The sequence below is a fragment of the Falco naumanni genome, chromosome 1 (genome assembly GCF_017639655.2).
Source record: "Falco naumanni isolate bFalNau1 chromosome 1, bFalNau1.pat, whole genome shotgun sequence".
Taxonomy (NCBI): Eukaryota; Metazoa; Chordata; class Aves; order Falconiformes; family Falconidae; genus Falco; species Falco naumanni.
Genome location: NC_054054.1, coordinates 43917249 through 43930289, shown reverse-complemented (window position 1 = coordinate 43930289; position 13041 = coordinate 43917249). Strand labels below are relative to the sequence as shown.

The 13041-nt window shown below is 39.7% G+C and overlaps 1 protein-coding gene across 1 annotated transcript in view; it reads right to left on the bottom strand.

Moving 5' to 3' along the window:
- Positions 1-13041, bottom strand: part of EIF2AK3 (eukaryotic translation initiation factor 2 alpha kinase 3) — a 45350-nt gene that overhangs the window by 16802 nt on the left and 15507 nt on the right. The window contains exons 3-6 of the mRNA XM_040591317.1: positions 5360-5554; positions 3479-3609; positions 1184-1418; positions 755-917 (exon numbers count right to left, since the gene is read on the bottom strand). Coding sequence (XP_040447251.1) covers positions 755-917; positions 1184-1418; positions 3479-3609; positions 5360-5554 — 724 coding nt within the window. The remainder of the gene's footprint in view (positions 1-754; positions 918-1183; positions 1419-3478; positions 3610-5359; positions 5555-13041) is intronic.

Here is a 13041-nt window from a genome sequence, read left to right as displayed (position 1 = left end):
ACCACATCAAATTAATTCCGACAGCTGGATGAAAACTTAGTCACATAAAATCTTAACTGAAATTTCTTCATGGTAAGTTAGTGTAATCAGTATAGAAGAAAAAATGAATGTGACAAACTGGCAGGCTGGAGGGAGGCACTGCTTATTGCTTACTGAGCAATAAGACTACCTTTTACTATAAACCTATCTTTAAAGGTTTCAAGACTTTCAATTATCTCCAATGTACTGAAACTACAAAGCAGTGAACATTTCAGAATCAAGATGAAAAGATTTATGGTTTTGAAATGTTTTGGTTTTGCAAAAGGACAGAAAAATAAAGTCAAGCTTCTAACTAGCACTGTTTAAGCTAAACAGTCATAGATATTAATTCTGCCATAGCCAAAGGTATACTGTACCTTCTGTAATTGTCAGAATTTCTAAGATGGGTACACAGAGCTCTGACTTTGAATGACAACAGCAGAGATGACCAGAGCAGGTTAGGACAAGGTAAGAACTAATCTCTACCTTTTGAAAGTTTTTAAATCAAGTCAAGGTGCTTTTCTGGGATATATACGTTAGTGAAGCCTCAATTGTGGGGCTTTATAAAGCAATGTAGGCTAAATTTAACAGTCTTCATTATGCAGAATATCAAGATTGGACATGTTACAGCTCCTCTTAACTGTAATCTACCAGTACAGAAAGCTCTGCTTTATTACAACCTCAACAGAGAAAAGAGCAATGTTTACTATAAAAAATGCTGCCATCAGTGTCTCACCTAAATAGACGCTGGATTCTGTGGCCCCTCTGGCAGCTTCCACAAGATCTTCTTCATCTTCCAATACTTCATTGTTCGCAGTATAACTTGTGTCATCAAACAGACTGATTGGAACTACTTTGCCATCCTTAACCAGCCATGCAGAAGCAATTGGAGTGCAAAACTGAAGAAGAGAGAGGTAACTGGAAAATTAATGTTGCATTAACTAAACATTGCGTAAGAGTAACGCTAAACAATGCACTTAAACTCCTTGGTTTAGTTTTTGTAACAGATGTAGCAGTTCAAAGTAAGACCTTCAGTTAAAAGAATTATAAGCAGATGTGTGCTTCTTTACAAAGACAGCACTTGAAACCCAAGATAAAAGACGTCATCTATGATGCTGCAAAACTTGTACTTTTGTAACATTTAATATTCTTTCTTTTGGCCTACCTGGTATTCCCATTCCAGATGTCCTCCTCGTCTGTTAAAAGCCATCACCTTCCAGTCAGCTACTGAGACCTTTATCACTGTATCTTTCATCATAGCCTCCTGCTCATCCACATCCGAAATTATTTTTGTTTCTTCTTTATTCATACTTGATTTAAAATTGCTTTCAATATAACCTGCCCTAGTTTCAATATCTGGGACATAGCGCAGCTCAAAGTGACCAACGCTGAAATTCCACCTAAAAGAAAAAGAGAAAAACTTTGTAGAAACAATTAATACATTCGAAGGAAGTCCCAAATCCTCCATCCAGAAGATTCTTAAACCTGTACTTGGCCTGTATTTTCACAGTAAACTCTCAGACTGTCAGGAGAACACAACTGTACCAGGAGGGGGAGTGCTAATCCAGAATACAAACCAAACAAGCTGAGAAATCTTGTCCAACATGATGGGAGAGTTAAGAAAACAGCTGGTAAAGTAGGGCCAATGGCATTAAAGGTTTAGTTCACGGAGAGAGCAATTAAAATCACCAAGTAGTACAGCTGGGTCTGTTTAGTAGGAAAACTTTATGTAGCTGATGAGTAACAAATATGAAGCATTTAGGAAGCAGCATTCTACACAAGACATACTGTTCTTCATTAATAAAGCAGATTTAATTTGAAACGTAAAGTTTTTCAAGCTGAGGGAGGGACAATGCCTTTTTTATTTATTTTAACCCCAAACACGACCTAACACAGAATTCCCACACACAATCTAACACAGAATTTCTTTGACAGGTACTTCACGAAACAAGGACTGCTTGTGTCCCATTGGTTAACACTGAAAAAAGACAACAGCATAAAGAACACAGAGTTGTCTTGCACAGCCAAAAGATACTTAATTTTTGTAAACCAACAAATTAGGGCAGAAATGGAAAATTATTTTCAAAAAGAGAAAGAATAATTCTTTTATTTTTTCCATGATACAGCTGGATGCTGTAGAGAAGATACAGATGTGAAAGGATGGCAAGTTTGTGTCTTGAGCAGCAAGAAGGGGGAAAAAATATTTCTTGAACAGTATGTTTGGGTACTCAAAAGTTTCTTAGGACCAGTCTAGCAACCACCAGAAGCCCAAACTGCATGGTAAAAGTTTGGCACATTTTATATATTCAGTTGATTTAGTATATGTTTTTCTTTCTCTCGATTAAAACCCCATGTCTATCCTGTAAATTCCATAGCAGCCATAATGTGTCACCAGGAAAGTACCTCTGTTTCTGACTACAAAGACAGGAAGATTACGGTGTACAAGATGTCATACTATGTTTTTGAAAGATGTGTGTGAAGGAAAAAGCATGTTGTTATGACGTACCTCTCCCTGCCAATATCAGTCTCCAAGAACCACGGAACCCAAGATTTCCCTTCATAGACATCTGCTAATCTATTGGAATTCTAATTACGTTATCTGACACACTATAGATACACAACCTGTCAAATCGTGCTGCAAACAGGAGAGGGAGCAGGGGAACAGGGAATGACTAGTTCACTAAATTGTTGGGCAGTTACTGTATCTATGTATGGCAATCAGCCTTTTAAACCTGTATTTTATGAAGTGGGGTTTTGGTGGCTTTTTTTTTTTGTAGTAGAATACGTGTCTGTATTTTTATAGAAATCTTGATGTATTAAAAAAATCAATGTGACAGCAATAGGAAAGATAGTCACAGACTGAACTAGTTTCTACAGCTTGTAAAACAGACCACTTCCATTTGAAATGAACAAAGTAGATTTAAGAATGGGACTCTTAAAAAAAGACAGAAGACATTTTAAAATATCAACTTATAATGAAAGCTGAAGACATCAAGTAAAAAAAAACCAACCAGTGACAGTTACTACGAGTAGGTAAAGAACTTAAAAGTGAATCAGTAGGTCATAAGAAGACTTTTAAACTGTCCTTTTGTACAAGAATCAACAGGTAGAACAAACATTACTGACATTTGCCTTGTGTAGTACAGTAGTGACAAATTCTTTCGAGGTCTGTAAGGAGAAGGAAAGTAATTTTCATTTGATTTTGAGGGAATAAATAAGTGCACATATCTTTTCTGTCTAATCAGCTATAAAACTGAAGTTAAAGACATTTTTCAAAAGCACTAAAGAGCAAAGGGGTTAGATCCTAGATAAATCTGGTGCATTCCTTTGGTCAGATTGTTAATCTAAACTCCCTTGTGCAACTCCTAGTCTAATGAGAATTGAAAGGTCAAACCCTTAAAACATTATGTGTTAAGAACTTACCTCTATCGGATTGTTTCTGAACAATTCTTACACTTACTTTTCATTGCCACTGCGTGGTCCAACAGCACGGACCGTTTTCTGCGTTCGGTGTAGTAGGAGAGTCTCTTCCTGTTCTGTTTCATCATCATCCCACCGGCGACAGCCCATAGCTGAGCAGATGTACTTCACCTAAAGGACAAGGCAAAAGACTCGTACATGCTTTGAAGTTCTGAAGAACTTCAAGACAAATAAATGTAATCAACAGCAATATTCAAAGTTAACAATCCTTACAACAGATTTTTGGCTCACAGGCAATTTCAGGCTCAGTGATTTTAGATGCTTGACTTGTGGGAAATTGAAAAGTCTGCTTTAAGAGATAAAGGCATCTCAGAACTAGAATTTTCAAAAGATTCTACTAAGTCTACAGTTTGGGCTATTTTGACCACCTTTTGACATTCTGCACATACTTCTAACAGAAAGAAATCTTAAGTCTCTCTTTTCCCACTATTTCTATGGATGTTGACAGAACATTCCTACAAGACCCACAGCATAATTCTGCTTTCATGCTATATTTGTCTTAGCATAACTATTAGCTTCAAATGAAGTACTATTGATTTATATAAAATATTGCCGTCTTTCCCCTTTGCCTTACCAGCTATTAAAGGGGAAAGAAGACATCATTTAACTTTCACAGTCACAGAAACTTTGCAACAGTCCCAAACTCAAACTGAATTTGGATTACATGGGCAACAGTATTTTGAAAAGCAAGTTGAATACACTTTCAGGATGTCTGAATCAACATCAGACTGCCAAAGACAACAGATTGCCCAAACTCTTAAGGAGGAAGAGGAGGGCACTATTTCCTGTATGAGGTACCCTTGCTACTGTGAGAAAAGCCAAGAATCAAAGCAGGAACACAAATTTCCACTTCCTGAACGCTGGGGGAGGAGCAGTCTGTTGGCACACCAGTGCCCTCTGCTATCAGTGAGGAAATCAAAATGATTTCATGAACTCTTGTTTTGGGTCTATCCCTTTTTTTTACTAATGATCACTCTACACCATACCACAGAAATATTCTACATTAAATTATATGGTCAAAATGAAAAAAAACAACTAATTTTCTGGAAAGCAAACATTGGAAGTATAACATTTTTAAATGGAATCTATTTTTTAACTTGTTTTCAAATGCTTCTGACTTAGCAAATGTCTGTTCTTCAATACACAAAGCATATGACTTCAACATGTAAGGAGAACTTCTAAGAAATAGTAAACTCACTGACAACTACAAGTCTTAAACTTTCGCATATGTTGAACATTTTTCTTGTTTTCAACCAGATATCCCTCATTAGTTGTGAAAAATCTGAAATTAATTGTGAAAAGACTATTGTAACCTAAAGCCTTCTTTGAGATGCAGTAAGCTGAACAGCAAAGTCTATTTCAAGCAGAGCCATATGATAAAGCTGAACTCCTCTCCCAGCTTGGTAGAGAGAGGTCATCCCTCTTATTCCCTCCTCACTCACCTCTGGCTGCAAAACCCCTGTCCCTTCCCTAGTGCTGGCTCTGGCACTCCCCAACCCCCTGCTGAGCTGGCTACAGCTAACCTAGCACAAAACTAATCCAATAAAAATTGAACAGTTTGCTGTTGGGTTAGCAAATTGAATCAGCTTAGCAAAGGGTGAGACAAGTGTCAATGCCAGGAGAGGGGATACAATGTGAGCTCACACGCAGAAGATTGCAGTGAGGGGCTCAGCCATACCATCTAACTGCACCAGCTGTTAGCCTTACTCCAGCCTGCCGCATTAGGCGCCAAGAAGCTCAGATTCTGCTCTGTTGTGCATGCAGTTATATATCTGAGCTGTACTGCAGTTTAAATCCGACGAGCAATCTGTTTGCAAGACAGTGCTTGAAACACACACAAGGCAATTTTTCAGGCTCTTACCTTCCCTGAGTATGAGCTCAGCCCATAGGTTGTCAAAGACTTCCCCCCAACTAAGACGACATCTTCACCAAATTTGTAGGATGACTCAAGAAGAGATTCAACTGTGAAAGGAACTGCTTCCATGCTCTCTCGATCCCGATCCCACTGGAAAAGGTCCCCATCCAAGGAAGGGATTATCATCTTATTTCCAAATACCTAAAATAATTTAATTGGAGGTTAGCTACCATTTAACCACAATTTTATCAAAACACACAGATCGCAAATGGAAACAGAAACACTGTATAAACAAGTACACGGCATTATGTTCCAGTGTCCTACTTTATAGTTTCATACCCTGGAGTCTTATTTTTCAAAGTTATACTCAAGACAGAAAACTTTCAGGTATTCAAATAAAACCTGTATTTCACTATTTTTAGTTTAAAAACAGTTCAGTGTGTGATACTTCTTCCACTTTAAACAAAGCATTTTAAGGCTCAGTCAATTGGTAGATTAGTATTCACCCAAACTATAGAAAATATGATCCGGGAGGAAGTATTCTTGAAGAGACAGTCACTGGCTAAAGTGCAGATTTTGCAGATTATTTGTCATAGTTTTAAGACAGTGGCGTTTTCGGTAAAGGTCTACTTCACTGGGTTTTTTTCCAGAGCTGGTTTATTGCTAAACACAAAATCAACCATTCCCTGTATATCAGAATACTGAATTTAATTTTAAAAGAAAATCTAAGGCTATATGTGAGTCTTTTACAGTTAATGACTACTCCAAAATATCTATCCTCTGGTATAGCAGAAAGAGCAGTTACTGAGATCAGAGTCCACATTTCACCTTTGCCGTTCCAGTTAGTTAAATCTAACTTCTTGTTCCCAGAATTTCTTATGTTTAAATATATCATTCCTTTAAAACTTGCCTGGCTTTTTCTTAAACACATAAGTAGTTAAAAAAAATAATAAAAAATTCTTCACCAGGGTATGGGGTTTCATCCATTACACTCAGATTTTCAAGGAGATCCTAGTTCGGAAGTATGAGTCATTGTCAATGAGTACTAAGGGACTTATTAAGAAACTCATTATCAGCATGATGGACCATAACTAACACTGTGGAGCCACAGTGGCTGTGCCCATCAAGAGCAGTGAGAAACTGTAATCCACATAATCTTAGCTTTTGAGGATATAGATTAACACGGAGATTTTAATGTTTTTTCAGAACCTCTGTCCATTTGGGCAGTACCTTACAACATAATTACACTAAATTCAGATACTTTACACATTAAGATTTAAAGAATACTTCTGGTACATGTTTATTAGTCACTTAAAATACTCGGGTTCAGACTCCAAGGCACAGATGTGTATTATGAAGCCATACAAAAGATCCAGAATGTGTCTGGTTATTATTTCTGGAACCAAAGTGAGGATATGAAACCACATCTTCTGCATGATTAAAATTCTCTCTAACATGAAACTTTTTATTCCTCTAACTGGGTCACAGATGAGCAAACAGCATTAAGCAAAGTTAGGATTCACCTAAACATGAAGGGAAAGACTGGTCTTGTAAATGCATGTATGTCGTGACTAATACCTCTTCTTAACACTGTTTGACACACCTCATTCAAAGAGGAAATTTAGGTGAGTTACCTGACAATGCTGGTCATGGTATTTAAGATCACTAAAAGATCCAACACTGATGCTTTCTGGCTTTGAAAAGCCTCATGATGACTGACAATTAAAATAGTAACTCTCAGGAAGATAGCATGTAATTGAAGAGATGATAAAAAATAACCCCCTGATAGAAGTGGCAAAGCCCTTTACAAAGCAAAATGAGGTATGCTCTTTCCCTCCAGGTATTTACCTTATGGCAAAAAAGGCCAAACATTCTGGAAGAGACATTGCATGAGATCTGTGATGCACAAGAAATGTTGCCTTATGGCCTACCATTGGGGAGGAAAAATATACACACACGGCTCTTGTGGTTTAACCAGACAGCTCTATGCATCCCCTTACAGAAATAAATCAACATAAAAGCAAAAATTTGTGCAGGGAAGGGTCATTGGTAGAAATCACTTATCAGTGTAAAAATCAAGCAAACAAATAAGGTTTATATAAACATTCTTATTCAAGAGTAGCCTTGCGATCTTGAGAAACAAAGGAATGCAGATTTTGGAAAATACCTTTCTAAAAACAAAAGATGCCAGTGCCAAAGTTGCAGCTGTAACCATGTTGGAGTATCTTGTTAAAACATTCAACACAGAAGAGTAATACTATAAAATGTTTTATAATATATTCTTTCAGAAACACATAATAATTTTGTTGACAACTTTTAGCCTGTTACTTGCATTAATAAATCCTCTATTAGGTTTCTCCCTGCACATGGTCCAAATACTTGCAAGTAGTTTGGATGCCTCATCTCTGGCAATATGAGATATTCCATATGTAAATAAGAATGAAAAGTAAAGGTTCTTTCTATAAGCACCTTTCCAAATACACAAAAGCCAAACCATTCCCTCTACCACTGCCTCAGCACACAGAGCCCAAGCCCAGCAAACCCAGCCATCAACTAACTTCCAAGTCTAATCATGAAGAAATTCTTCTGGCCATCAGTCAGCTAAATCCATATCGCATGGTCAAACCAGATGTGTGGCAGTGGCAGCTAGACAGCCACTTGCAAGTTCAGACTTTCAGATATGCTTGCTGGAAGCCACAGCTGCAATGGCGTTGTAATGCAGCTTCAGACCATCCCACCAGTTTGTGAAGGGAGAAGGCAGTGGTACAAACTGTCCATAAATCACTGTTGAGCAAGGCAGACTCTCAGTAGGTAACTCTGAGAGCTCTGGGGACAGTGTGACACTTGTCACCTGGAGTGTTTCCCCTGTCCTTGAAGCTCTTGCTCCAGGGCCCTAGTAGGAAATTTTCTACTAGCAAACGACAGGAAAAACATTGGCCACTTCTTCGAGCCACACACCCAAATGCTTAACATGTTTCATGAAGCTCACTCAGCAAAACACATTTCTATACTTCCAAGATACAGGTCAAATCAGGTCATGGCTTGCATGCCTTCAAAAAATCTCTGACAGTGGGGCACTGCCTGCTCATCTGTTAAAACCTTGGTCCCCATAAGCTGTGAAGAAGAGACAAGACCGTTTCGGCCAGCTCTGCTGATCACCTGCCCATGCTCCCAACCTTGAGGGCACCTACGGGAGCAGCAAGTCCTGCGTGACATTGGGAAAGAAAGGCTGAGAAAAGACACAACTGCTGTCGGTGAACACACCAGGAAAGAGAGCACAGGCAACAGGAGGAGCTACTGCACTGAAGGACAATGCCAGAATACAAGCAGATGGGGTTAAATTGGCTGTGAGTAAGTGCAAGCTAGACATTTCGGTCACTAACCATCACCACAAAGGTAGTATTTCACAACAGAAACAGAATGGGGTGGGGGGTGGGGGAAATCCCCTTCTTTTAAGATGAATCTGTCTATAAATGGGATTACATGACATGGTGCTGAAAAGGGACTGCACCTGATTACCACAAAGGTGGTCTTTTACTATAGCAGCTTTATTTGAAGAATGGAGCAGGTATGTAAATGTGCCTACTTGCAGGTGCCCACATACACACACAACAAAAGGCATTTGTGGCCACTTGTGTTGACATCTTCTAAAAGAGCAGTTTAGCCAGAGGTTTTAGAAGGACATTAATAATAACAGCTCCCAAGTTATACAGCTCATTCTCTGGTACATCAGAAGCAGCAAAGGGACTTTCCTTGAAAGTACTAGCAACTAGCATCGGCATGCAGCTCAGGTAAAGGAATGACATCACCCTGTATCTCAAAAGCATTACCTCATCTCCTAATCCAAGGAGTGAGTCACCCAGGCAGTCAGCTGCAAATCTCTTGGCACAGAAAATGTAGGTTACCACGATGCACTTACACATTCCTCTGATCTGTCAATGTAAATAGCTATTTGTTCAGCTTCACTGGTCAGCAATATGGCACATAATTGTTAAGTGGCTTGTCTTTCAGAAGTAACACTTAAAAAAAACCACCCCACATTAACTATCTAGCCCTAAATGAGATGCTGCTCTTTTGCTCATTAAGAGTTTGAAGCTGAAGTTCTCCATTGGCTCAGCGCTGGGTGCCACAGCCCTATCAGCGGCGCTGGCTGCTCAATCTCCAGGCCGACGGGTGAGGTAATGCAGTTTCTAAAAAGCCTTCACAAAAAAGCAAAAAGGCATAACGATCCGAAATGGCATATGCTACCAGGGAATTTGCTGTCTAGACTCTTTACTGGAAAGGAGGGCACTGCATGCGAGATTCCACAGCAGGTTGATCGGTGCAGGAAGAAAGCTGCTGATTTATAGCAGTAGAGAAAAGGAGAGAAAAAAAAAAAAAAAGAAAAAATATAATTGTGTAAACAAAGATCAAAACAAGCTGAAGCACTAAAGCTTCCTTGAGCTGTTTAACCGTTCAGTGTGACATTCACTTCCCATGCCTAACACTCATTCTCATATGAAGCAAAAATCAAGCCTGTTCACCTGCAGACACACCTGAGACAAGTCTGGTGCCAAAACAGTCAATATTATCGTTTTCAGATGGGCTGGACTTTCCAATAACTCCAAGGAAATAACTAAACGCAGGTAAAATATTTTCCTTGGATTAGGAAGTGTTACATCTTTATGTTTTTCTAACACTTCAGCTTGTGGTTTTCAAACCTTCGTCTTACAATAAACTGCGAGAGCTTCTTTCCAGTTACTAATTAACTAAGACTAGCCTAGATGATCTTAAATGAAAAGGGTACCAATTTTTCTCCTCTATGATTATCTCTACAATAGGATTACTGTAACAAACAGGATCAAAGCCAACATCAGGCATGTTCTTAAGAAAGCAACTTCTCAGTGAGAACTGTGTCTTTTAAGCCCCTTGAAAATCAATCTAGGCAACATATTAAAAGGCACATAAGTCAAGCTTCACACTAAAGGGTATAAACAAGAGTTTGCACAAAGCTAAGAAAGCAATCATTGTATGTTCCACATTTTGAAAAAAAATAAAAATCATAGGCCTACAGTAATACAGATATACCCACTATAAATGTTTATAGATTTTTCAGGTGAGATATATATATATATATATATATGCACAAACACAACAGGCAAGGTCTAGAGATGTCCGTAGTTCAGGTTATTTTGAAACTGATTTATTGTCTGCTGTTTTTTAGTATGCATGCAGGGAGGTATCTGCATAGATGCACTGGTTTATGACTCCCTTCCAATGAAAGAGGTTGTTTCTCCTCCTCAGCTTGCATTTCAGAACGTTAATTCATCTGTTTTCCCTTCAGCTACCTGCAGAAATCCTGAAGCACAGGGTACTACAAGGATAACAGGATACTATTACAGACAGGCAAACCCTCATCAAATAGGAGCAGACTGGGATGAAGGGGCCAACTAAAGTCTAAGGAGATATTTTTCTTCAAACTTTCTGCAAGGCCCACATCATCACTGCTACCTTAAGAAGAGAACAAAGACCCAGGCACCAGCACAATCTTTTGAAAAACAAAGGCTATTGAGTTAAGCTATTCCACTGCCTAAAGTACTGGTAAAAACCCCAACTATTCTTCAGAGCATACAGTGTTGTTTAACCAGCCAAGAAAGAAGAAAATTGACTGCAAAGAGGAGTCCATGATTATGATTTAGATCAGTAAAACGACCTTCTGAGACATGTTCAAGGCCAATGAGGAAGCTAAAGCAGGAAACACCAGCACACAAGTGGTTGTTTTGTCTAAAAAAACTTTCCTTCTTGTGAACACCATTACTTCTGATCTCAGCACTGCACTATTTACAAAGTGTGCATCTGTTCCTGACTACCTCATGTTTTGGTTAACCAGCATATGTACCCAAACCGTCTTCAAGACCAGATCTGTGAGAAAGGCTACACGTGGACATCCGATGAATCAGTATTTGATGGAGCAGTTTATGGAGGCAGGATTTAGCAGCCTTCCTCTACTGAAGAGCTGCCTGTGCCAGAGCAGCACATCAGTGAAGACATAGAAATAGGTTTCATCTCAGCTGGTGTGTGACACAGGAAAAGGGCACACCAGCTCTGCATAGCAACAAGTGAGTGCAGATGTTTCTCACCCAGAGGATGATTTTTACCATCAGGCCGCACAGCTCACCCAGTAACAGTTCACAGGATCTGTCAAGTGACCAGACCTGGTCCCCTGCTCCTGCCCATGTTAAGGTCCTTATGACAGAAGTTTCTATCCATCATGGTCTTTCTTCTCCTTCCACCACCACCCTTACTCCATGAGCTGGTAGTTTCCATTTAGTTTTTCACTGGTTAGAGAAGACTGGACCAAGTCATAAATGTAATTTTCATGGCCCTGTATTTTGTGTATGATGACTGCATGAAGCAATGCTGTAATCCTGTACCTGGATGAGTATTAGAGAACTAATTTGAAAACTCTTTTTTTCTCTCTCCTCAAAGCAACACCTGCAACGTCCATCCAAGAACTTTAATAAATGACTATAGTTGGTATCTCTGTCATGACTCCACACTTCAGATCTTAAAATCTGATCAGGTGTAAGCTACCAGAGTCCCAAGAAAACTGTCTTTTACACAAACAGTGCAAAAAGCAACATGTGACAGCAGCACAGTAGCTTCAGAGCTTCAGAATTATAGCATGCCCCTGATGCTGAAGAGTATCTTGTTCAGCTTAAGTTTGCCATTAAAACACTTAGTCCTACTCTGTCCTCTGCCCTCCCTTGAAGAGCCAGGCAGGGAACTGGACCAACTGCAGCGTGCTAACTAGACCACCCCAGCTTCAAAAGAGATCTGGTCCCCAGTACTATTTGCTGTGCAATCAAACAGATCCTTCTTCTGATGACTAGCAAACTAAAATACCACCATTACTTTAATCATAGTCAAACAAGACTTGGGGTTTTGACTACAGAGATGCCAGCCTGTTCTGCTGCCATGGTAACAGACTTTTAAAAACTCTTCTCTTTGATAATAATAAAAAAACCCAACACATGCACTGTGCTTTAAGAAAGACTATTTTGACATTATTCCATCCCCCTCTAACATTGTACATTTTATTAATAAGAAAAGACCACAACAATCTTCTGGAACTTAAGTGCAGTCTTCCCTGAGAAAAAATGGTGCTGCTGCTACTGAGCCCATCACTGAGCTCCTTAAAACTAATAGCACACAAGGGAGAAGATTAGCGAAGAAAATTAAAATTACCCCAAGCCCTTGTCTCTACAGAAACAGGCTCTATGCAGAAGCTCATTAACCACCATGTCAAAATTGGTACTCATATTGGGTTTGCATGGCAAGGTTCTGGTAGTGAGGGGCCTACGTGGCTTCTTGTGAGAAGTTGCTAGCAGCTTCCCCCATGTCAGATAGAACCAACCCCAGCCAGCTCCAAGAAGGACCTGCCGCTGGCCAAGGCTAAGCCCATCAGTGACAGTGGTAGCACCTCTGGAATAACGTTTTTAAGAAGGAGGAAAAGAAAGCTGCACAACTGCAGTTGGAGAGAGGAGAGAGGCGGGGGGAGAGCAGCAGCCCCACAAGCCCCCAACAGGGCCACAAGAGGCCGGAGCAGTGCCAGGCCCTGAGCAGAGGTGGCCCCCAGCCTGTGGGGCAGGCCCTGGCTGTGCCCCCCAGCTCATGGAAGTCCATGGTGGAGCAGATATCCACCTGCA